The sequence below is a fragment of the Panthera leo genome, chromosome D2 (genome assembly GCF_018350215.1).
Source record: "Panthera leo isolate Ple1 chromosome D2, P.leo_Ple1_pat1.1, whole genome shotgun sequence".
In the NCBI taxonomy this organism is placed as follows: Eukaryota; Metazoa; Chordata; class Mammalia; order Carnivora; family Felidae; genus Panthera; species Panthera leo.
Window position 1 is genome coordinate 64,261,439 of NC_056689.1, and position 27,538 is coordinate 64,288,976.

The 27,538-nt window shown below is 39.8% G+C and overlaps 1 protein-coding gene across 6 annotated transcripts in view; it reads right to left on the reverse strand.

Moving 5' to 3' along the window:
• SORCS1 (sortilin related VPS10 domain containing receptor 1) overlaps positions 1-27,538 on the reverse strand; it is a 508,818-nt gene that overhangs the window by 179,691 nt on the left and 301,589 nt on the right. For all 6 annotated transcript variants that reach the window (XM_042908548.1, XM_042908547.1, XM_042908549.1 and 3 more), the window contains exon 4: positions 7,326-7,484. In XM_042908548.1, coding sequence (XP_042764482.1) covers positions 7,326-7,484 — 159 coding nt within the window. The remainder of the gene's footprint in view (positions 1-7,325; positions 7,485-27,538) is intronic.

The window sequence follows — 27,538 nt, forward strand, 5'->3', positions numbered from 1 at the left end:
TCTAATTGCCAGTTTTGTAGTTGGATACTTACATTATTTACATATTCATGAGAATAGAAATCAGCTCTGACATTGGAAAATTTCAAGCACATGGAAATCCTACCAAATCAGCAAGAACTATAATGCTCAACATATTTCATACACATAACTGAGTGCCTTTTTACTTACTGTCGTGCCTTGGAGAAACAGGATGGCATTAGGTAGCTATGCGTTTGCTAAGTGCACTTGTGCAGAAATTATTTGACTATCCCCGGGGAGCTGAGTTTCAAGGATCTATTTATCATTTATTACAATCTTGCCCTTTTGACATTTAGGGGCTACCAGGTCTATTAAAAAACAAGCAGAGTTACTGTGAAGACAAATGCTTTAATATTTAATGGTTTACTGTTATTATAATCAATACTTTCTGAGTACTGCGCATTGGTTCTTCCTTGCTCCATTCATTCTGGTTCCATGGTACCTTTCAGCGATTGAATGCTAAGGGGGCATCTGACATTGACCTAAATGTCTACGACTTCAGGTACTGGGGAGACACCAAACTGCTGCTAAGGCAGCCCGTGTCTAAATCCAGCGACACCACACCAGGTCGGCTCGTTCTCAGGCCTCTGAATCATACACTGGCTGGCAGTTCTACGATGCTTACTCTTCACCAGGCTCTGTGGTAAGTGTTTTACACACGTTATATCAGCATCCTCACACGGTCCCGTGAGGCACATTCTCTTATTGTTACTTCCACTTTACAGTTGTAGAACCCACACGGTGACCTGCCAAAGGTCACCCCGCCATTGGTAGGACCTGACAGAGTAGAGAGCTCATGATCTTATCTGGCTTGCTGTATTGTCTCCTACTGGCGAGAAAGCACTACGACTGAGTTTTGGAAAATGCTGACCTTTATTCCTTTTCCAAGCAGTCACAGTTTGCCAAGATCCAGAACAACCAAGATCAGCAATGGCTTTCTGTTAGGACGTAGGAAAGATTAAAAAGGAATGGAGGGAGGGAGGTGTTTTGTTTTTGTTTGTTTTGTTGTTGTTGCTTTTTTTTTTTTTTTTTTGGTTTTTAGGAATGGATATGAAACTAAAAGGAGTATTTTTTTTTATTTACTTTTATATAGGTTACTAAAATTCTATCGTATGCTATTGAACACACTGGCAGTATAATTTTCCTTTTCTACCAATATATCATTTTAGCTCAAACTTAGTCTTCACTCATGCAGAGAATGCTGACTGTTAATATTTAGGGTTTCAATTATGTGTGAAAAGAGCCTCCTTATCAAAACATGTTCGTCCCCTCCAAAGCTATGATTCGGTTTTGTGTACATCTCACACATACACATAAATGCCAAAATACTGAAGGTGAGGTAACATGCAACCCTTAGGATTTCTTGCTTCTTTCATAAACTGTGATTCTTTGGAATACAGAGGAGTTGAGCAGGCTCTCACGTGATATTACTTGGAATGCTGAATCATCGAGCTCCAGAATAAATGAAACAATATAAACTGTTGAATATTCTAGAACTGCCACAAAATGAAGGGTAGCCCACCAAACTGTCCTGAAGGTTCTGTCTTAACAGCCACAGAATTGATCACCCAATTTGGATGCATTTTTAAAAAAATTTACAACACAGGGGCACCTGAGTGGCTCAGGCGGTTAAGTGGATGACTTTTGACTTTGGCTCAGGTCATGATCTCATGGTTTGTGAGATCGAGCCCTGCACTGGGCTTTGAGCTGACAGTGCAGAGCCTGCTTGGGATTCTCTCTCTCTCCCCCCCTCACTCTCTGTCCTCCCATGCTCTTTCTCTCTCTCAAAATAAATAAATAAAACTTATAAAAAATCACAAAACAATTTAACGTCTGAAATAAAACTGACAGGGAGATCCATGAACAGGAGAAAAAGAAAGCTGATGGGAAAGACAGAAGGGAAAGAAAAGTGATTTGGGGACTAATGCAAGGCAGCAAGATGAGATTTATTCTCCCCTCACCATTTTCTGTTTTAAGTTTTTGAGCTGGTTGGGGCGCCTGAGTGGTTCATTCAGTCAAGTGTCCGACTTCAGCTCAGGTCATGATCTCACGGTTCGTGAGTTCGAGCCCCATGTCAGGCTCTGTGCTAACAGTCTGGAGCCTGGAGCTTGCTTCAGATTCTGTGTCTCCCTCTCTCTCTGCACCCCACCCACACACGTGCTCATGCTTTATCTCTCTCTCTCTCTCTCTCTCTCTCTCTCAAAAATAAATAAATTAATTTTTTTTTTAAATTTGAGTTAGTTGTAAATACTTAAAAGTATGAAAATACCATATCTAATAGACCAGGATTCCTTCTCTTGAGAAAATATGAAGGTCTGGTGACACTGGACGAGCCACCCAAGGCTGCAAGAACAATAGGGTGGAGCCTCCCAACACCTCCCCACCCCCACCCCTCTAAATGTCTACATGAACACCTGCTCTCCACCTCACAGCCCAGACCCAGCCGCTTTGTTCGGTACGGTTTCTTGCTTGTCGTTCATGGCCTCAATGAACTTGGATATCCACAAGGGCGGCAAGAGGAAGTACACCTCCTGGGACCAGAGAAAAAGGGTCAGAGCCAGCAGGCCCCCCTGCAGATCTTTGCCAGGGGGTTAAGTGGAGCAAGCAGGTGAGGGGGCCTTTCCTCTAGAGCTGCTCACTGGCCTGAGCCCCAAGTGGTCATGTTGCTTTCCCAACACTGCAGACCCCCCCCCCGCTTTAAAAATTGTCCCCCAGTGCAGCCCCTAATGGAGAGGCCGGGAGCCCAGTGCCACGGTGGTCTGCAAAGCTGAGGTATATGCACATTCCTATAATTTTCTTCTTCTTTTTTTTCTCTTTCAGTCACATCTGCGTTTTGTTTTCTCTCATTTCAAATGTTTCCCAACACATCATGTTTAGTGAGGTGTTTAAGACAGACTGAGAGATGCCGTTGGAGGCAATGTTTTACAGCACAGTTTGTACACTAGTTTATTGCCAAATTAAAATAAAGATGTAATCTGGCAGACTCAGCCTGCTGCTAAGCCTTCCTTGGGTGGTTTCCTGCACTGAGGCAAGCAAGTGAGGGGAAACTAGCAAGGGAGTGAAGAACTCTCTCTCTGCTTTCCGGTGCCGGCTCCATTTCCGAATGCAAACAAACAAACAAACAAACAACCAAACGTACAGAATGTTTGCTTTGCGGACTGCCTAATTACGGAAATAAAAAAGATAATAAATAAATAAAGGAGAGCAAGATCTTGGTGGTCCTGTACTAAACGCTATGCATTCTTTGTTGTGTCCATTGTGACTGACTGCTATTTTGTAAGAATTCTTAGTAGTGTGACCTTATGGGACCAGTATCGCTCTGTCCATTTGACAAAATTTCCATAGTATCTATTATATTTACATTTCTGGAGATTTCAGGGCTTTCCAAAGGCACACCTTCACAAAGACCCATTAGAAGCCGAGGAGGCTAACTCCTTTGTCTATACTGCATTAGGTCCCGGACAGGGCTCCCTAAGTAGCCAGGGTACTTCGGGACCTTAAAGGGAAAAAAAAGGTACTGCTTTCTGCTTCAGTCATTCCTGTGGTGTTTGGAAAGCCACATGATCATTCAAGAAAGCTTTCACCTCTTGGCAACCATCTAGACATTGAATATCATAGTCAGATTTCTCTCAGAAAAAAAAAAAAGACTGAAACATCAGAAGGCCTGATTTTATGAATTCTGAGGGCCTTTGTCCATACACATTTGTCCATGATGAAAAGCTATTTTTAAGAAAACAAATCTGATTTCCTATGGAATTGGTGGCCAGTAAAACTCTCTCTTGGGCCAGAAAGGACAACAGGCTCAACAAAACACTTTGGGTCCTTTAAAATGCGCACATCAAAAAACCTCCTCTCAGTACTGAGGCACACAAGATGAAATGCAGGCAGAGCAGAACACCGCAGCCCATATGTGCTCTGTCCTGCAAGCCAGGGCTCCAGACTCCGTCCTCAGGGCCTTAAAAGTCTCCTGCACTGAAGGAGAGAAAAGGCAACGGCAGGGAAGTAAGGGGAAAACAAGGGTGGCGAAAGAGGGAGAGTATGTATTCAAAAGAGGGAGGGCACGTCTGAGAAGACAATGGGGGCAGGAGACCAGGAGGAGGGGGGAGAGGAGGACTCTGTTCACGGGTGAGTTCTCAAGGAGTGGCCACCTGAAGAAGATTCTTTCAAAGGGACGGCACCTTTTACTTGAGGATTCTGTTCACCATAGGCTGGCGTAGAAAAGCATCCAGCGGCGCGAGGACCAGCAATGAGACTAAGATCTTCACGGGGAGTTCTGCCGCAGCAGCAATAGCAGTTGTCACAGAAAAACTGATGAGCAATCCTTACATGAAAGAAGAAACGTTCCCTTTTCCTGGGCAAATATAGTCATTGGCCTGCCGACACCAGCACAGGGCTCTCCTTGGTGCTCAGTGTAGCATCTCATCAGTGTTAAAAGCTCCATGATTCATGGGTGTTTGCCGGCTATTATTTTCATATCACTGACCCACCTGAGTGGCCACACACCCTTTCCACTTGACTTCCAGCCAACCTCATTGGCCAATGGCTCATCTTATGGCTGCAGCCCACTTGCCTCCCAGCAAATGCCCCACTCCTCATTCTGTGACTTAAGCCCTAAGATATGGAGTACTCTATCCCCTACTCATCTTAGAAGGCTATCTACAATTTTTTTTTTTCTAGGATGATTTCTCCTTCACTCTCTCCAGGAAAAACAGAGAGCTCAACAGTAAGGTTGGTATCTTTCTGCCTATCTGCTAATGTCTAGATGTCATAATCAAGAATGAGAATGCTACCAAATTTCATATAAGCCTTTATTCCATTCACTGAACTTTGACATGTGATACCAATGAGTGGTTTTTCTCTTTGGGGGAAATTCATTAACTTCTCATAGTTTTGGTTTGTTAGCTACATACCAGCAAAGACTGTTAAGGCTCCTTCCAGCTCTAAAGTGATAGAATTCATTTGGTCCATGGTCACAGAAGGTATTTTTGGTCCAGACCAGGACTACTGCCATATAATCCTAACCGGTCTTCTTGCTTTTGACCTCATATTATCCCAGTTCATCCTAACTTTGCTACCAGAATAACCTTCATAGTGTATACCTCTGAAGACATCATCACACTGGCCAAATTTTTCGAAAGGGTCCTAATTATGAAAGCAAAACTTATTTTGCCTAGAAGTCAGGCAGTCAAAACAGCAAAAAGCAGTCAAGATCAGATTCCAAAAATATATACAGAATTAACTTTACTAAATTTCAGTTTCAGTCAAATGGACGCATTCTCAACCCTGTGAACACTGTTTTTCTAACTTTATATTATTGCTTAGGACATTCCTCTTGTGTACAGTGTGGTCCTCCAAACAGAAATATGACATATATTCTTTAAGGTCAAGGTGAAATCATTTCATACGATCTCTATCTCCTGAACTTTGGGCTGCCAATTTCATATAATCCATCCTGCTACTTCAACTGGGTATCTGTTATATGTGAATGAGGGTACTGCCTTTTTGGCTTCTCTTAGGCTGTTAGTGAACTCATGTACATTTATCTTCTCTCCCCGCATGGACTGAACGCTCCTTGATAAACTGATTTAGACCAACACTGCACCATGAGGAGCATCTACAACAGAGCTGGAGGAGTCTAATGTATTTTTGTCCATCTCATTGGAAGTGCACCTGCAAGCATACTTATTTGTGTAAACACGTGTTAAGGCAAAGACCAACACCAAGTACCATTCACCAAGTACTGTGGCTGAGTTGGGGCCACAACTCAGATGTCCACACTCCTCCAGGGTTGTTCACTCGGCCACAGTGGCTGTGGGAGGCCCTGTTTGAAGTGCTGGAACATGAAGGGTTACATGCATGGGCATCTCTTCCAGCACAACTGTAGAGTTTCTACTTAGCCAGGTAAATCTGGTCCTCACTGTGCCTCTGGCATCAGGGGGAAAATTAACCAACTGTCAAATAAAATACAGTCAACCCAGTGGATTAAATGACTAATACTCTGTGTCCCGAGCTGCTCAGCCTCGCCTCTGGTAACTGCACCATCTTGGACCAGATGCACTGTGGCCTGACTCCAGGAATGAAATTTTACATTCTGCTGAAAGGGTAGCCAGGCTGCTCAAGAGGAAAAGAAGATACTAATTGTAAATCTTTTCTATTTTTAGGCTCAATGTGCATTTTGTTTGGCAGTAAGGGCAGCATGAATAAAACTCCAATCCTAAGAATTTTAATTTGCCACCTCCAAAATGCCCGAGTCAGTAGAGATCTTGGAAGGTTGCATCTACCCTTCCCCTGCCTTCAGGAAGAACCTTGCACATCTACATCTGCTCGACAGAAAAAAAAACAAACCCTAGAATAACCTCCTCACTCACAGAAGTTCGGTATCTCTTTAAATATATGTAATTTCTAGCACAAGATTCCCATAAAAAGATTTTGCAGAATAACTTCACTGAATCATTCACTTCACAAAGAGCATTGCAATATTTCACCTATTTTCTCATTGGCTTTTATAGCTAGAGTCTCATATTTGCCTGTAAATCCTTTGTTTCTTTAATTGTACCTGCTGTTGCTCACCTTATATTCTACCTGAAAATTTAAGCTTCTTAAAAGCAGGGACTAGAGATATTTTATAGTGTATGTGTAGTATATAGTATATATCCCATAAAATATATACACATCTCTCTCTCTCTCTCTCTCTCTCTCTCTCTCACACACACACACACACACACACACACACTAGCACAACCTCAGTCAATGTTCTTAAAAAGTAGACCTCTCCTTCAGCACAACCACCAAGAGAAGACAGAGTTGTCTTGTCAGCGTGAAATGACTTGGTTCTGAATAATGTCCTCTATGAACATTATCACTGCTCTTCTGGCCATGTCTCTCACTGTTTTAGCAAATCACTAGTGTTCTTCACCTTTTTAGAGTTTTCTTTCCCAAGAAGGTTCTGAAAAAAAGCTCTGGGCCCTTAATCCAGAAAAATGCTCACATCTCCACATGCACAAAACACTGTCTCAAATTCCATGGGGGGTAGGAGCCCCTGATGGCCCATGGTGTCTATTAATAACTGCTTCTCCACCATGTCTTCCTTAGTGTCAGGCTCTTCCCTTGTATGTTATTTCAGATATTTACACAGCTCAAGCAAGCACCTTGAAATCCTCCTTGCTACTCCCGACCCCCTGGTTCAGAGTTCAGGCTACTGCACAGAACAAAAGTCACTGCCGAGAAGAAAGGTAGAGACAATCAACTCGTGGTCCATCCCCTGGAAAACCAGGCACTGTTGTCTCGAATGAGGTAATTATGCTCACCTTTTGGTCTTGGCTGTATGCCAGAATCCAGTCCTCTTGCTTGGGGTGGAAAAGCAAGCTCTGAATGTAAAAGTTCAGCCGGTACTTCTGATAGGTGGCCCCTTCATCTGAGCTGATCAGTAAGCTGCTCTCAATCTCCGGGTCTGTGAGTAACATGATCTGCAGCCGAGAATTGTTGGGGAAAGAAGACAACAAAACGTTAAGTTTCCAAACTTACAAAAACTAAAGAAAGAAGCTAACAGTTCGGTAAGACAGCAGGAAGGACTAAAGAATGCTTGGCTAAACAAGGACATTGGCTCTGTCGCTTTGTTCTCCTGGACCAATGCCATGAAACTGTTTTCACTAAAAAATCAAAGAGGCAGACAAGCTGAAAGGGAGAGGAAAGAATGAAGTGCATTTTATTGTCTTCTATGGGTCTCCTTGTATTTTCTCAAGGTTATGTCCTTAATCTGAAATATGCCCTACTGTTCCCCTAACCTCAGCCCTCTTTCCTACTGGGCCTTGTCTACTTTCCATTCAAGACTTGTCATAGTCTGCTGTGGTTAAGGTGGAAAGAAAGAGAAAGAGGATGGGGCCCATTCCTTTTTTCCTCTAATCATAAGCCCTCTTATTCACACCAACAATATTCTGTGTCCTCCTACCTTTAATCTGATTTTCTGAGTCTTGACTCAAAGGCTGAGCTTTCTAAATCCACCTCTGGAAATTGTATAAAGGCCAGATTTTATCACCTTTAAACCTATTTTATAATTTGCTGATTTATTTTGCTTCTCATCTACATACTCCCTACTAGTACATCAACTCAATGAGAACAGGGATCTGTGATATTCCTCTCTTTTTCTCCCCCACAAGTATACTCCCAGCAGCTAGAGTAAGGCCCAGTGTATTTTATAAACTCAGTGAGTACTTTCCAAATGAATGAATGAATAAATAAATGGATAAATGAATGAATGTATACATGAACGAATGAATGAATGAATGAATGAATGAATGAATAGAGTTCTCAGACCAGTCACGTCCAATAGAAAGATGCCCAGAATAGTTGGAGCAGATATGAATGGAAGTGCCATGGAAAAGTATCGGATGTTCTTCTCAATCTTTAGCCTACTGACCAAGAAATATGCTTTACATGTGTAAACACTCACAGCTTCAGATGCTTTGTCCTTTCTCGTGAGGATGGTTAACCTTGGCCAGAGCAGTGTGAACAATCCACAAGAGCAACAAGATGGAGGGGCTGCCCTGAAAACGGACTTTTATTCTCTCATTTTATGCCTCTAGGAATGCGTGATAAAGTACCTCATTCCCGACTCTCTGCAGGTCTCCTTTCACTCAGTCAACGTGCACACCTAATGCCTCCAGACAGGTGGCCTTAATGCTACCCATTAACTTGTTCCCCATCAACTTATTAATTGGCACTTTCTGAGTTTGGTTCAGAGAAGCATGAAAGATATGCTTAATGTGTGGTCGTATGAAGAGAAATCACTGCAGCCCAGGGTTTAAAGACTGCCAGCTGAGGACGCAGCAGTTCCAGGAAAAGAAGAGAGAGGAAAGAAAAGGAAAAAAAAATAGGGTCATGTCATAAAAGATCAAACACATGGGGCTTTCTCAAGCGTGCGGAGGCAATCATATTAAAACCTCAGAATAGTCAGCGTCATCTTTGCAAGTGGTGTCCTGTCACCGCCAATGGCACATGACCACCGCACGCCAGACACACTCAGCCTGGATTGTGTTTCTGTAACCCAGGACGAATTTAAAGCTCCTTGCTATTCCTTCAACCCACCCTTGTTGAAGGAGACAAAGGGATGTGGTGGAGTAAGCGGGATGCTGTGGCCGTCAGCCACACTCTGCACAAGATGAAAAGCACACCTAAAACTGGAGACTAATTGCCTCCTTCCATGTTCCAGGGAAGCCGCTGTCCACCAACCAGAAATTCTGACAAAGTTACACGGGCCTCTCTGTCTTGCACTCACCAAGCGGACAGGGTTCCCTCATCAGATGGCGGAGACAGAACTGCCAGATAATCGACTAAGTACAAGTCACGTGGCTTCATTAAACTCTACCTTACGCACTAAGAAAGGACATTCAGATGGTTCCTAAATTCACAAGAATACTTGCAGGTGATTTCACATTTATTGGCACATAAAAGCTGTCATTTTCCAAATAACAAATAAGTCATCAAATGATCGCACTGCTTTGTGTCTCCAACCACAGTCGACAATAATACATAACAACCTTTCGGCTCTACCGCCAGAAAGTAATTTCCATGATAGTATGAAGAGGATCGATTCTGTAGAGCGGCCATTGTCTCAGGCAAGGTGATTTTTTTTTTCCTCCTCTGACTTTCTATTTCCCTGTCAACCAAAATATGTTTTCCTTTCTTCCCATGAGAGCAGATTGCACCACCTGCTTCCCCTGGCAGACTGTTTCATCAAAATAAAAACAGTAGGCCTACAGAATATCCTCAAATCAAGCTGATTTTCATGTGTCATCTAAAATATTTTTGAGACTCACTAATGGTGTAAGTCATGAGACCATATGAGATATTCCAGATAATACTGGCTGAGGGGAGATAGAATAACACAAGCATTTTCAAACGCAAGGATACTTAATATTAAATAAACAAAACTCCTGACCCCCTTGGTTTTTTATTCCGAATGCTAAAAGTATATAGACCCAAATCTCAGCTTCTCTCTCCAGTCCTCACCTGAAACCCTATCTGAAAATCTGACATTTTGGAAATGATGGAAGATGTCAGGAAATTCTCCCCTGTAAGATTTATAGGTGTATCTGTATGACACAAACCTTCCAGTGGTTCCTCTCTCAAATCTCTGCTCAAATCCAGGCAAAACAAACAGGTCAGTCTGGACCCATTTTTATTTAGCCATTTTTATTGCACAAACAACTTTGTAAGGCTGCAGAAGAATTTAAAATAAAAGAAAAATAAATTGCTCATGACCCTATTCCTTGAACAAGTCAAACCATGTGTGTGCTTCCCTCTACTTCTTTATTTGCATCTATATATAATATCATGGATGTAGTGGGTTTTCCCACTTAATATAATGGCCTATGTTCATTTCTAACTGAACCAGAAACACACAAATGCATATCCACACACGAGTATGTACCATTGTGTATAAAATATTTCAATTACTTAATCATAGCCTTCAACATAATTAGGTTACAATCAGTGCAGTGGTTGAGTAGCGATAAGTACTTGACAATTTACTATTAACTGAATACATAGAATCCTATTATTTTAGTCATTAAATTCAAATTTTTTTAGTAATTTATTCAAATTGGTTGAGGTTTATGGTATCCTTTTGAAGGTTATTACAAGTAAATAAGTTAAGAAGTAAATAATGAATTTAAGCAACATCTAAATAGAAAAACGTTTAACCTATTTGAAAAAAAGAAAGAATGTAAAAATAAATGTGATCCAATCTTTAGACATAAATGATGGCATTTATAAATAAAGTTCTATCTTCTCAAAAAGGTGTTCTCCTAGGAAATATTATCAAAATAATACCTTCAAGTTACTTACTACTCCTCAAAAAATAACAGATTGCACTTCTTTTTTTAAGTTTATTTATTTTGAGAGGGAGAGAGAGTACATGCCTGTACATATGAGTAGAGGAGGGGCAGAGAGAGAGGGAGACAGAGAATCCCACTTAGGCTCCACTCAGTCAGTGCAGGCAGAGCCTGATGTGGGGCTCAAACCCATGAACCATGAGATCATGACCTGATCAAACATGAACCATGAGATCATGACCTGAGATGGAATCAAGAGTTGGATGCTCAACTGACTGAGCCACCCAGGTGCCTCAACAGATTATATTTCTTAAATATGTTCAATGATCCCTGGTTTTGCTGGTTTATGCTGGCTCTCTGGCCCCTTTTGGCTTTTAATGTTTAATCCTCTGCATTCTAGAATAGGATCATAATGAGGGAATTTTAGGAGGACTTTGTAAAAGGCATGAATCTAAACTTTGTACAGTTCCTCAAGTCAGTTCTCTAACCAGAGAGGACCTTGTTTGGCTGGCATAAAGCTTGGTCCATAGTAGGTCCATAGATCTTTGTAAATAAACAAATGAATGAATAAATGAGTGTGTAAATGAGTAGGTTCTTTTCATACCTGACTTTGGCTGAATGCAGTCCATGGACCCCAGTGACATTATGAGTCTGAGTCCTCTCAAACAAATCCTTGCTCTTGTACTTGGAGGTAAGGACGGTAGAGACAAGGGGAAGAGCCTGTCTTTAACAGGAGAGTAATTATTCTCTGTTCAGATCAGCCCGTGAATGATTAGAACCAGTTTATGTATGCCTTGCTGGGTGTGCACACACACCACGCTGACTGCATCTGTAGATGAATTGTTTTCCATAGAAAGTCAATAACAGTGACACAGGCTCCCGCCACCCAACCCTAAGCAATCATTCATCATCCACTTTGGGAGAAGGAAGAAACTTTATTTGCTTTTCCTAGAGGTGACAAATGAACACGAAATACAATTTATAGATTTAAAATATGTCACTTCTCTCTTTTTTTGGTATTAGTCCTTCTGACAACTCAGTGTCATCAGAAATTAAATACATCTTTATTCTCTTTGACTTGCTTCAGACTCAACATATGGCTACATGATGTAATTCTACAAAAGTCTGCCTGGCAGCCTTCTGATTCTTCCAGGTGCCTACTGAGGACATCCCCCTACTATTTAGTTTTCCACATTCTCCTAGATGTGTTGTTCTTGGAATTCCATCATTTACCCATTTAGACAAAGTGGTAGTTAATAAGGGGCAATTTCACCACCTCCAGGAATACACCTGTTCCTACCATTCCTCTGGTCCTAAAGCACAAAGTATTTATTTTAGGTGTTGTTCACTATTTGTTTGCTCATTTGTCTACTCCTTGTCGTTCATGGACTCTAATCATGAAGAGGTAATATACTGGGGATATCTCTCTTGCTTTGCTTAAGGCTTAACTGAGATTTAGACGCCTGTATCACAGGTGCAAAACAAATACTTTCCATAATGATAATGACAATGACAAAAAAAAAAATACTGATAGTAGCGATTGGGCACTCCAGTTACCTAACCACTGTATTGAAACAAGAATCTATCTATAAACACTATAAGAGGCTATTTGCAAACCTCTGGCTTCAATATTAAAAACAAATTAGGTAACATTGAATCGGAGCAGGTAAATGATGTGCTATCAATATAGGTGGAAAAGCTGCCTTTTCCCAAGGCGAGCTGAGCATTTATCCTTACCAGATGAGTGGAGAGTGACAACAATAAGTGCTTACCAAGTGGCTGCCGTTTGGAGGACAGTGTTAGGGAAAGCTATACAGGATCCTAGAGTGACCCATGAAAAGGAAGTCACTGAAGTACAAACAACAGCAAGAAAAGGAGAGGGAAGTGATTAAATAGAAAAAAAAAAAAGTTCAAACAAGTATACACTGATAGAATCTGTAGAAAGGTGGACGCAGTATACAATCCGACTCCTACCCACTGGCCCCCCTCCCAAGCTCAGTGAAGCTCCTATAACGCACAATCCATGTTCATTAACACAAAGTACGGTCATTAAATACTAAGAGGCCAAGAGAACATTTGGGCAACAGACCGTTTACTCCTGACCTGAAAGTTGATTCAATGAAATTGCAGGAAAACTGTGGCATTATATTCTAAACAGTTTATTCTGTGATTTTACTTTTATTTTAAGTTTGTTTATGTTGAGAGAGCAGGGGTGGAGAGAGAAAGAGCATGCACATGCAGGGGATGGGCAGAGGGAGAGGAAGGGAGAGAATCCCAAGCAGGCTCTGTTCTGTCGGCACAGAGCCTGTCATGGGGGCTCAATCCCGAGAATCACCAGGTCATGACTGGTGCAGAAATCAAGTAACAGACACTTGACCCGCTAAGCCACACAGGCACCCCTCAATTTTATTGTTCTTAATGCGGACCCAAAGGCTTTGACTTTTTAGGGGCAAAAAGTATTTTCAAGAAGTATATAGAATATTATAATTCCAGTCCTTCATACATCTATTACTAGCCTTGTCAGAAAACTCCAGTTCTTAATTATTACATAACAATAAATTGTGCTCCTTTTGCCCAACCGTGTAGAGTACACAAGAAATTAATGATGTTCACTGGGAATGACAATGTATAGGTTACACTCCTTGGAAGACAATTCAAGAAAAAAAGCCTACGATTGAGTTCTTATTTCTCTTGGAACTACTGAACATAATTATCTCCTTTGACTCAACTGAGAGAATATCAAACTAAAAAACACCATTTCATGGCAAGAATCTGCTTCCATTACCGTGGATGAAACTAATCGTCCTACAAAGGAAACGTATGTTCATGTACATGGACAGGTTGATCTCCAGGGCTGAGCATAGGGATCGTGAACCACAGATCTGTTTTCCATGTGAAGAGTCATGATCAAGTCCTAAACCTGACCCCAGTCAATGTTGCTGTGAATGTGTGTACTTTCTCAGAAAAAAAACAAAGAAAGAGAGTACATGTTGTGAAGGTCATTCATGTCACGAGAAGAACGAAAAACAAACTATAAACATAAATTATAATCACAGGAAATAACAAGGGGTCTGACTCCAAAGATGGATTTGAGTTTCATCTCTGCTATGTATCAGTTATGCCACTCTGAAAAGCTCATAGCTCACTTTAATCTTTTATGAGCCTGTTCTCTTGTTGAGAGTAGTAACACTATATAAAAAAAGTTTACACTTACTGAGTATCTGTTGTGTACAAGACACTCTACTAAGCCATTAAAATATTACTTCCTTAAATTGTTTAAAAATACTTCAGGTAGATACTATGTCCATTTGGCACATGAGGAAATGAGGCTTAGAGAAATGAGGTGATTAGTTCAAGGTCACACAGCTAGTCAGTGGTAAAGCTATCTATGGCATATGCTGCAAGGGTTTATGTGTAGATTAAGTTCATCTGTGTGAAAGCAATGCTAAGTTTTATGCTAATGTTAATATTAGTACTTCACAAAGAATGGCACATTTAGTACTGTATGTTTTATAAAAATGTGGGAGTTGAGTTCAAGAGAGGGGAGGAGGAGAGAGGAAGGACGGGGGGAAGGAAGGAGAGAGAGAGAGAGAGGGAGAGAGAGGGAGGGAGGGAGAGAGATGGACTATATTTTAAGTATCTCACAAAAATATTGCCTAGATGAGGAAAGGGGGTTGGCCATAAGCAATTAGGAGTTAGGTAATGGAGACTCTCAATAACAAAATGACTGATGAGATATTCCTGAAGAAATAAAGGTAATGTTTTGGCTGTAAATACAAATCTATGAAATCAAAATACCCAGACCTGCTTCACACTCAGATTTTTCATAATGACCCTGGCCTTCTTTTCTCACCCTTCTAGCATCACTCCTCCGGAAGACTGGTTTTATGCTTTATCACAAGTATAGGTTAGAAAAAAATGACAGAAATGAGCAAACAAGGTCTGCCTTAATCATAGCACAGGTGGGGAAACAAACATTTCCCTCACAAGTAGATTCTCGAGGAAATTTATGCTAAAGCCAATAAAAATTGTTAACAGTGTAACTGATTTTATGATAAAGAGATCATATGACTCACTGGCACCTAAAAAATGAAGTCATTTTGCCAGAGAAATAGCTATTGTCATACAAAGGGGAAAGGAGGGAATATGGAATATTCATGAACAGTTAGCATTGTATCATCTGGTTCTTAAAAAATAAGATTTTAGGGGTACCTGGGTGGATCAGTCAGTTAAAGCGTCCGACTTCAGCTCAGGTCATGATCTCACACTCCGTAAGTTCGAGCCCCGCATCAGGCTCTGTACTGACAGCTCAGAGCCTGGAGCCTGCTTCAGATTCTGTGTCTCCCTCTCTCTCTGCCCCTCCCCTGCTCATGCTCTATCTCTCTCTGTCTCAAAAATAAATAAAAACATTTAAAAAATAAGATTTTAAAGGAAGAGAATGATGGACAAATTTGAGAGATATTTTTAGTATTGCAGCCACTATGGAGACTGATTAAATACCTTGAGAATATTTGAGCTTCCTTCAAAATTCCAGCATTATCCCATAGCCTCCACTCAAACTCAATCAGAACACACTTCCATGGTCATTACAAGTCCCAGAGTAACTTCTCTCTTAAATCCCCAAAGATCTATAAATGCCAAAAGGTTACATCATTTTAAAATGTTAGCTGCTATCAGACAGAGGAGCGATGCTGGGAGAAACGGACATTCATCTTCTTTGCTCCTGGGAAACTTTACAAGAAATGATGTTCATTTAATGATAAGAAATCTCTTTATTCCACCAGAAATGATAAAAGGAGAAGAGGTGGGGAGGAAGACAGAGCAAGAAAGAGAAGCTATCGGTATATTTTAACATTGATTTAGGTGAGGGACACACCATTTTTGGTTAAATCTCTAAGTTGTGCATCTGATTTTAGAGTTTGAATAAATGTCAAGTTGAAAGTCAAGAGAATGAAAAGAAGAGCCCATACGAATGAATCTATCCTAAAAACGAGTGAACAGAATGTGCCCACATTCTTCAACCCTTGCTTTACCGTACCATCATCCTGACAAGCATGTTTCAGTTTTACTTACTTCTATTAATGCTTCATGGTAAATGGGCAAATATACCAGGGTGGATCGGGGAAGATTAATGAGGTCTCAGCCACACGAGACCCTGCTAATGCGTTTGGCTATTAAAGCTTTCCTGAGAAGACTGTGGAGACCACCAGGGGTTTCTCTCAAACAGGATTTGCAGATTAGTGAAGTGAGAATCTCCCCTGCAGCATCACTGCAGAGCTCCCAGGAAGATGGGGCGGAAAGGGAACATCCAGGAAGAAGTGCCTCCTGTTAACACAGAGATCTGCTTCATGTAAATTTTTTTTCCTTAGGTCTTCAATTATTTAACGACAGACACTGATCATTTCGAGTTGTTTTTTAGAGGGAGAAAATGGTGAATATGCTTAATCGACATGCCCCTGGGGGTAATTACACGATCTGCTGCTTTTCCTCCCTACTTTCTTCCTTTCCTTCAGAGCAGGTGGTATAGCAGTGCAGTGTTCTAAGATGATGTGGTTTTTCCCCCCAAGACTGCATTTTGTAGGCCCTTCTATATCTCAGGTTAATTCCACTTGAAAATGCATACTCATAAATAGCACAACGGGTACAATATATTAAAGAGAAAAGGGTCTCTGTTCCACTTATTTACTGCTGTTTAACAAAGTACCTCAAAACTGTGGCTTCAGACAACTATTTATTTTGCTCATGGTTTTGTGGGTCAGGAATTCGGGAAGAGCTCAGCGAGGTAGTTGGTTTCAAAGCCACATGATGTCAACAGTGAGTCTGGAACCAGTGGTTCTACTTCCAAGATGGCTTCTTCACTCGTGTAATTGGCCTTAGCATCTCTCTCTTTCTACATGGAAGGGCATTCTCTCCATCTTGTCTGAACTTCACAAAGCACTGAATTTTCATCATTCTTGGATTTCTTAATTAGTGACCAGCTTCCTCAAAGTGTGAGTATCCCAAAAGCAAGTAATTCAAGAGACTCAAGTGGAAGGTGCAATGCTTCTTATGACCTGGCTTCAGAAGTCCCAGCACATCCATTTTGCCACGTTCTATTGGATAAACAAGTCACCAATTCTGGGTGAGATGTAAAGGCAGGGTGGGGAATAACTCCACCTCTTCAGGGAGGAAGAATACTTATACAGAGGAAAGAGTAGCAAGAATTGGTGGCAGCCATTTTGGAGATACATGATGACAACTATTTTCTGCACAATTTGTCACTTAAAATTAAAAGGAGAATATGATTCAAAGTTTGTAATTATTGTTATATTCAATATGAATACTAAGGTCTTCTTGTGATCAGAGCATATTTGACATACAGATAATTTGAAGTTGTCAGATTTTTCATTGGGTTTCAGCTACCTTAAACGTTTTGAACGCAGTACATTCCTAATCTGGTATCACTTCAAGGTGAATATTTATTGAAGACCAAATGAATTTTATTGTTAGTCACAGAGACATCAAGAGACCCAAGGTCACAGAATTCCAGGCTGTGGATTTTTTAGGGTGTATAAATTATCCAGATTAAATTACAGAAGGATAAATCTGTTAAATGTCCATTAGAGTGTGCATAACTAAGTCTTTATTAAGGGAGCCCATATCTAGGTATTACAGTCTCATCATTTAATTAAGGATACGATACTTTTTAAAAAATGAGTTTCTTAGGAGCAAAATAGTCTTTGTCTCTTTATGTCAACAACAAAAGCACCAATACCAATTACAATATAACCTAGCAATTGAAACCAAGATACTTACTGTTGTCTCGGGTCTTAAAAAAACAAGTGACTTTTAGGTAACCTCGGACTAACAAAAACAACACAAGACCATTTGTGTCTGAGGGTGAATGGATGAATGGTAAATGTGTCTCAGACACATACAGAAATTTCAATTTTTATCATGGTGCAGGCCCGTGTAAAACCATCCAAAATTTTTATTTTATGTTTTTTTATTTTATACGCATCCTGCTGCATAACTCAATTCCTACTGATACTATGCCAACTCTGTAAAACACTCATCTGCTCCAAGATACTACCAACAGGGAATCTACACTTTAAGAAAATAACCACAAAGTCAACTCTCTTGACTTCAGTGGTATTTCTCAGCACCCCAATTCAAAAGGAACAAAAGGGCTCTAAAGAAGTGTTCAAAAAGAACACAAATCTTGCCATCATAGAACCTCTGCAAACCACATGATCTTTTATGGGTCTGTGCCAACATCATTTACGAGTCTTGTCATCACAATTGCTCAGAAGTTACCACGCTTAACAATTAGACTGATTCTTTAATCAAGGTGCTACCATACGATCCAATTATAACGGTGCAATTCTCTTTTGTGACTGTACCAAAGTACTTTTAGACTGGGATTCAGATATGTGATGAGTTGAATACACCTATAAAGACACTACCATTTACAAAGTTGGCTGATCTTGATTTCAGAGCTGCTTTGACCGTATGACAGTTCACAGCCAGTTTGGCTTTCTCTGAATGGATCCCAGGGAGAGTGAACATATGTCCTGGACAGATTTCGTCCTAGACAGTCCTGGTTTAGTCATGTTGTATCATCATAAATATTATTATTGACACCCAAAAATGTATTGTTTGGGCAATAAATTACAAGTCAACCTAGTGGGACAAAGATTTATCTGAAACCCTCAAAACATTATTCCAAAAGTAGGTAACCAAGCAAATTAAAAACAAACAAAAGAAAAAAAAAAACAGTTACTACATTTAATGAGAGAAAAAAAAAATCTTCAAACACATGGGTAGACCCACACATTCCTTAACAGAATTACACCACATATCCTTTACTTACCTTTCTCTGAAACTCGGGGTCATGAAAATATATCTCAATTAATTCATTTTGCTATGATATAATAATGCTTTCTAGAACTACTGAAGTGTGCCGAGCTCTCTGCTGAACATGAAATAGTTTTCTGAAGTCAGACCATTTTTCTTAACCCACCCCCAGCCTTCCACTGTCAGACAGGCTCTTGCTAATATAATAGAAACCTCTCTTCCACCTTCAGTCTAAATAATTCTCCCAATGACATATATTTATTAAATTAGGAATGAATTTCCCAAGTTAAACCTGTCTTAAAGCAAATTTATGTTTTTCTGGAAACCTTACCCAAATATATTGATCACTAAGCGAAGCCTCACCTGTGAAATAGTGAGTGACTACCTCCCAGTTCTTAGACACTCTCTACTTGCTTCAGCCTCTGTGGAACAGCTGACAAGACTAACAGTTCTTCGTTAGTATCCCCACCAATCATGTTCTTTTCCTCTAAAGGCCACACTTTTAACTATAAAGTTGCAGCTCAGTCTTGCTACTGGGGAGCCCCTCAAACCTGGTCTCTCTTCAATTCACAAACAGCTGGTCCTGGACCTAATTCCTTCAACTCAGAAGAAAAGGATAAAGACAAAGATAATAGGAGTACAGGTTTTTAACCTACTTGGCAGGTGTCTAGTGTGTGCTAAATATGCATGTGCCAATGGTATGAACATGTTGGGGTTTTTTTATTATTATTCATCTTTTTTTAAAACTTAGTAATTTTTTTCAAATATGAGCAAGAATTAACATGTATGCATTACAGTAAATTTTGAAAAATGCCCTTAAAACATACTTAGGAGAAAGAAAAGAAAAATCACTCAATCATCATTAGGCAGAGATAATTATCACTAATGTTTTGATATCTGCTTTCCCAATCTTTGTTTCTATGCAAACACAGATACACACAAAGATACAAATGGGGGAGGAGAAGAAAGCACAGGGGGCGAGACAGAAAAAGAGAGAGAGAAAAGAGATTTATAAAGCGAGAGAGTACGCGTGATACTTTTTTAACCTGCTTTCCTCACTTTAAAACTACACTGCAAACATTTTCTAGGCTATTAAATATTCTTCCGTGTTATCATTTTTTATTGGCTACACAGAATTTGATTGTATGGATAAGGCACTACGTAATGTATCCCTTATTAGAAGGTACCCAAACTTCACTGGTTCATAATCTTATGAGCCAAAGTATATTAATATTTCTGTACATCAATTATTATTTCCTCAAGTCGTTTCCTCAATGTAGAATTTTTGGAGCAAAGACATGAATTCTGTAACTTCTTTCGATTCATATGACCAAATGTCTTTCAGAAAAAGAAAGTCCTAATTCATAGTTCCTTGGCATGTCTTGGGAAGTACCTGTTACCAACGTGAGATTTTTCTCTCTCTTTTTATAATGTTTTCTAAGCTGACTGGGTGAAAAGGCATGTTTTGCATCAATACACATTACTAATGATAGTCAATTTTCCTTCCTCTCTCTCTTCCTTTTGTCATTTGTGTTTAGACATTTGAATATCCTCATTTGGTAGACTGCTGGTTCATATTTTTTCTCCACTTTATTATTTATTATTTATTAGTATTAGTATTTTAAAGCAAAACAATTTAATGGAGAAAAGATAGCTAAAACAACTGGACATCCACATGCAAACAAATGAAATCAGCCTCTGGCTTTACACTTTCACAAGAATAACTCAAACGGATCACAGATCTAAATGTAAAACATGCAACTATAAAACTTCTGGAAGATAACATAGAAGAAAATCTTGGTGACCTTGGATTTGGCAATTAATTTTTAGATACGACACCAAAACACAACCATAAAAGACTCTTTTTTTTTTTTCCTATTTTATTTTATTTTTTTTAATTTTTATTTTTTTAAATTTTTTAATATATGAAATTTACTGTCAAATTGGTTTCCATACAACACCCAGTGCTCATCCCAAAAGGTGCCCTCCTCAATACCCATCACCCACCCTGCCCTCCCTCCCACCCCCCATCAACCCTCAGTTTGTTCTCAGTTTTTAACAGTCTCTTATGCTTTGGCTCTCTCCCACAACCATAAAAGACTCTTAATGACAGTGAACAAACTTAAGGTTGATGGAGGGAGGGGGTGGGGGATGGGCTAGATGGATGATGGGTATTAGGAGGTCACTTATGATGAGCACTGGGTGTTGTATGTAAGTGATGAATCACTGAATTCTACTCCTGAAACCAATATTTCACTGCATGTTAACTGAAATTTAAATAAAAATTTGAAACAACAAGGAAAAAAAAAAGAGACACTTAACGACTGAGCCACCTATGTTCCCCAAAGCAGTTTTTAATAATAATGAAATCCAGCTCAGGATTTGTTCTTCCATTTTATTATTTTTAAAATACTTTTAAAGTTTATTTATTGTTGAAAGAGACAGAGCCAGCACGGGCAGGGGAGGGGCAGAAAGAGAGAGAGGGAGAGGGAATCCCAAGCAGGTTCTACAGGGTCAGCACAGAGCCTGATGCGGGGCTCTAACTCATGAAACTGCAAGACCATGGAAAGAGTCGGACACTTAACCACCTGAGCCACCCAAGCGCCCCTTTTCTCCATTTTAAATCATGATCGTGCCTCTTTTTCTTGTTGATTTGTATAAATTGCCATTCCTACCTTATTATCTATTTGTAACAGTGCCTAATGTGCTTATACATATTTCCTATCCTTATCTAAGTTTCTGGAAAACACTCTGTACTATCATTCTGCACATACTAAACACATACACAAGGGTGATCCCAGGTGAGTATTTCAAGTTTGAAGACAAGTTCCAAAGAGATTAGAAACTCTACACTGCACAATATTTCAGGAATTGTGTTCCCTGAATAAAGAAGCTGCAGAAAAACATTATTTCTCCATTTTTTACTATGCCATCAATTCACAGGCAAGCCTTTCTTGTCACCCATTTATCGTAAATCATAAGATGTTAAAAAATAGTTCACTCACAAAGAGATTCAAATTTGTTAAACTACTATTTAAGAAGATTTTATACATACACGATGTTTCCATTTAAGCATGATATAGCACTTTACAAATGCGAATTAAGATATTCCAACTAGAAAGTGAAGCAAACCTCAAGGGGGTGAAATTAGGCAGGGAGGGTATGAGGATTTCACCAAGATAATGCAGAGCATTTTTTGGCATTTCTATGGCTCATAGCTAAGGACCCAATTCCCAGGACTGTATTCTAAACATGAGACCACATAATAAGCAGGCTTTCTATCCAGTGAGCATGAGCTGGGATTGAGTATTAACCTACTTTGTCTCAAACGTATGAGAAAATGTAAATTCGGCATTTTTTCCTTTTTGGTACAATTTACATTCAAATGATAAGTGACACACTAAATGGAACATTATAATCTTATTTATAAGATATTTCAATAAAAATATAAAAAATACTCTCAATAATTAAAATCCTTAGAATCCCTTTTTAGGCATTTCAAGAATAGAAAAAATATGACTTTTGGAATATAGAGGGTTTTTTTTTTTTTTGAGAGAGAGAGAGAAAATTGTCACTCCTTGTGGGGTGGCCAGATGCTCACCATTCAGCCATTTATTTCTCCTTCTTTCTTTTTCTTCTCTCTAATTTATTTAGGTAGTTTTAGGTACCAAGTGCTAGCTACTAGGCTTAAGACTGGGGAGGAAGTGATGAATGAGACACTGAATGCCTTACTAGACTGAAATTTTCTACAACCCAGCTCTGATCCAGAAACAACAGACAAAATTCGGTGGGAAAACACACAGGTGTATAGGTCCTGGGATGTACAAAGTAACGTGAGGGAACAGGAAAGCAGCTGTGCTCCTGTTCTTGGAATGAGGGAACGAGACACAGAACATGTGACACTAAAAGGGGTTCTGAAGGCTGAGTAGGTATTTGATAGAAGGGGTGGGAAGGATTTCATGGCAGAGGAGTCAGCATGCAAGGACAGAGAAATGCGAACACACATGACATGTTCAGGAAATAGCCAGTCCCTCATGATGGCAGAAGCTAGGTCAAGCAGTCTACAGCCAAGTTCCATAGCTTCATTAGCCATGGAAAGGGCTTATGACTTAAATGGCAAGAGAATCTCTTTATTCTGAGTCATCCATACAGATTCAATACAGGAAAACAGAAAGACTATAGCTCACTTAGAATCTTTACCGTGGAGGTAATAAAGAGGTTGGCTTAGAGAAAAGAAAACATTGGGGCACCTGGCTGGCTCAGTTGGTTACATGTCCAACATCGGCTTAGGTCATGATCTCATGGTTCATGAGTTTGAGCCCCACATAGGGCTCTGGGCTGGCAATGTGAGGCCTGGAGCCCACTTCGAGTTCCGTGTGTGTGTGTCTCTCTCCCTGCCCCTTCCCAACTCACACACTCTCTCTCTCCCTCTTTCAAAAATAAATAAACATTATATAATTAAAAAAAAAAGAGCGACGAAAATGTGGAGTCAAGGAACTCACTTGAGAGGTTATTGCCATGGTTTATCTAAGAAAAGTTTGTCAGGAACATACCCAGACAATCTTAGACCAACTAAAAGTAGTCCTAAAACTGGGCATTTAAGCATTACTACAAGGATTCCAATCCACTGGGATTCCAATCATACTTTATAGTTATTTCCAGACATATTTTTAAGTACTGCAGATTATGAAAAAAAGACTTTTTAGAAGCACACCACTTAGGAAATTATAGCTATATCTGACAAGAACACTCTTCAAGGATCCAACAGGAGGGGAGAATAAACATATGTCTCTCCAATTTAACACTTGCCGATGTAAGTGAGCACATGTGCCTTTTCAATGTTCAACACATTCCTCAAGCCACAGAATGTGGAACTGCCACAAAGGAAACCATTAGGATAAAAAGAATCATTTCAGCGAGATTTCCCCCCCCTTGGCAAGTAGCACAGTGCAATGCAGAGGTTAAAACTCCATGGTCCCAAGCTGACTCTGACCAGCACCCAACTTCCATTTGATTTAGACAATGTTAGCCCAAAGCATAATGTTTATCAGCCTATTTTCTAATAACTTCCAGACTTACAGAGACCCTATTCCCAAGTGGCCATAACCAACAAGAGCTTTAGAGCTGTCATCTCCTACAGAGAGAGGTCATATGGTTTCCAGTTTACCATACTCCACCTCACCCTTTGTTGACTTCTCGACACTGAAAACTGGCCTCTGTTGGCCCTTGTCATTAATATAAGAAAAAGAAAACAGCATAAACTCAGAGCTAAAATAAAAGAGAAGTATAGCATCACTGTTGCTGTTCAAAACAGGACAACAAACAACAGATTGCGAGGCCAGGGAGCACATTAGATACTGAAGCTATTCCTCACTTCCCTCAACTCATATGCTCTTTTTAAATTTTTTTTTTCCTTAAAATAAAGTGCATGTGCTCAAAAAGTCCCTAGCCACTTAACTCATCAATAATTAATGATTCAAGCAAACAGGTATTTAAATTGAGACTCCTATGTAGGAACCAAAAATACAGACTTAGCTTTGAGTCCCAGGTGGGCTGCTTCTTAGCAGAGGTGGGAAACCACCTCTTCTGTCTGATCCTTTATGTCCACGGCTATGAGATGGGGCTAAAAATGCCCACTACACAGAGTAGGTGTTCATGATGATTATTAAAGGGAGTCAAAGCAAGGAGTACAGCATTGTCTTAGCAAAATTGTTATAATCCTATAAAAATGCAATTGTTATGTAAATCTGAGAAATACTAGTGTAAAGAAAAAAAAAATGTTTACATTTCCTTTCTTTGGTTTACTAAATAAAGTCTCTAGAAAGCACGTTCTGAATCAAAATGAAGGAGATTTGTAACATCTGTCAAATGTATTAGAAGACAGAAAGCGTTTTTGTTCATGGTGGTTCTGGAGAAGCAGGACTCTGCGAATGCACTTTGGGAAGTACTGATCCACTATCTACATTACTGGTCTGAGATGATACATGGCAGGTGTTAGTTCCCTCTTATAACTCCTTCCAGTTTCTGTGGCTTTAGATCAATCTCAGGACTTTCAAATTTATCTGTGAGGACAAGAAACAAAACAATCAGAATGGGAACACTGAGGAACAGATCCGGTGATATTGTTGCTGGCTACAGACGTGGAAAGAAGGCCTGGCTTTGATGATCCTTCTTGTTTGAAGAGATGACCAAATCTACATCTATTCTGAGCCCTTAGAATAATGAACTTTTACGTTATCTTTGGCATTTGTAGGGAGCGAGATGTTTGCTACAAGTACTCAGGTTATCCAATATGAGGGAGTTAAAAAGAATGTTATAACTATAGGACTAGGAAAGAGGTTCCCGATCAGAATGTTCTGTAAAGGTAGGGGAGCTGTAGGAGAGGTCATGGGGAAAGGCAGCATCTAGCTGGATAGGAAACAGCATCTAGCAGGATAGAAATGGATAGGCTCCATTTCTGCCACTGTCCAGTTCTGGGACATTGGGAAAGATACTCTGAGCTGTAATTTCACCTCTTAAAAGTCTGGGTTGGAAAAGAAATACAGTTTCTAGTGTCTCTTTTGATTCAAACATAACATAATCATTCTGGGGCAAAAGGAACATTCTAGTGAGATTATGGGCAAATCAAATTTTAGTCAATCAAAACCTATATATCTTTATATGGCATTGCCTTTTCCAAAAATACCATTCTTTATCTTTAACTGATCTTTTCTTGGCACTAGATCCTGGCACTAGTCTTAAATTTTGTTCTTATTTAGTAGAACGTATAAGGATTGCCTGTTATTTAAAACAAGTCAGTGCTGTTTGTGTCTAGTGAAGAATTGATTAATTAATATGTTGGCAGTTCAGATTTTTCTGAAATCAAGGTAAACCTATGGTACCAAAAAACAGCCAAAAGAAGTTTGTACTAAATGGGAGCTTTAAATTGTGGAAAGTTCAGCAAGCTTCTATATCTAAGATCACAGATTTTTAAGAAGATGTATATCTTCTTGACGTACGGCATTTCTCACCAGTCCCCTTATCAAATTTGTTTTCTCCCTGAAGGTAAATTCTAGTGCTGCCTTCTCCCCTTAAGTCCCATCCCACCCAGGCTCAGTTGTCAATGATACCTATAAGATTATATTTATTTCTTTGAGCTAAAATGTAAAGGTCACTCTGTTTATTAAAGCTCAGCCTTGAGGCTAAATATTTTTCTTCACTTTTCCTGGTGTAAAGGAGGGAGCGGGAGACAGAGACAAAGAAGCATGGGGAATAGAAACTTTTTACTGATTAATTGATGTGAAACTGAGTTCCCTGGATCCCAACCAAATTTAATTTGGCTCATCCACAGTTGAACCGGAATTTTTACTTTGAACCGAGAATAAATCTTACATATAAGAGATAGCACCTTTCTTTTTCTTTTTTCTTTTCTTTTTTTTTTTTTTTTTGATCCGATAACCACTTTGCTCACTGATCTATCACCTTCACTCTAAGAGATTCAGTAAGATTACCTACTGGAAAAAAAACAGTGCCATTTTGTTCTGGCTCTTTTTGTCCTCATCTAGTGCATCAAATACCTCTGAGCATTTTGGAATTCAAAGGCAATAGGATCCAACCCAAATTTCCATTTTTCAAATATAGCATTTGGCTAAAGGATGTTTTACTCTAAGACTGATTGAAAAGTAAACTGCATGGTGCTGCTAATTCTTGGGAATCTTGACCTGAAAAATACCCCATCTTTTCAGTTTACAGCACTATGCTTAGGTGATTTTCATGAAAACTGCACAGATTTTCTTCTAAGCTCTGAATACAACCCTTTTCCAATTTAGTCTCTTGCTGAGGAGGTTTTTGGCTGTACCACAATATGTGAAAAACAGAGAACAGGAACAAACAACCAGGTGCATCCATGAATTTTTAAACCAGGTCTGTTGAAAAACATGCAAAACAAACCCCCCTCCAACCACCCTTGGGGTAAAACATCAATCTGAATATTATCCAGTATCATCTCTGTTATGTGTCTACACGGGCCCCCGACAGATGGCCAGTTTGCTTTTACCACCTTCAAGTCCATGCAATCAACCATACTCAGATGATGGCTTTGGCGGGCTGGGGCTCTGAATGAGCAGTCTGGACACCTAGGGAAACGGTACTTCCCCAGGGTGGTATAGGGTTGTACAAAATAAAACTAATCGCACAATCCTCCAAAACATGCATGCGCGCACACACCCACGCACACACACGCTTTTCTTTTTTTAAAGAACAGTAGGCAGATTAGCCAAGAAGTAAAGCTATAAGACACAAAAAGTTTATTTGACCTTTCTTTGAAATATGAGGACCATTTCTTAAGGGTCCTAAAGGGAGAAATGCCTTCAGTCACCTTATTTTTCCATTTCCTGCACGGAAGCCTGCAATTCCTAGATTCAGGCAAAGATCTATAGGACCGAGGGCAGAACCATTACATGCACTTCCTCAAATGCAGTATTGGCTAAAGGGATCAAGCAGGCCCTTTTACACACAATCAGAGTCGGCTGCCAACCCTATTGTGCTGCATCTTAACACAGACCTAGCTTCTGATGATGATGTGCTGTTGCACTGGATGTGTTATCTCATTTGTAACTGACCTACAGTGAGTACTGTCTCCCAACACTTCAGCTCTAAGCTACAGCTCCAATCTCCCAACCAAGAAATGACGCTCTATGAGTGAAGAGATGCACAGAGGACTCAGATGCCAGAGAAAGTAATTGCTCACGTCCATGAATCATTTTGAAAACAAAAAAGTGCTCCCCTAAATAATACTTAAATAAAGCCAACATACGAATGCAAGACTTCCTGAAGGTTGGCATCTCTGTTTTCCAGAACACTTCTAGGACTGT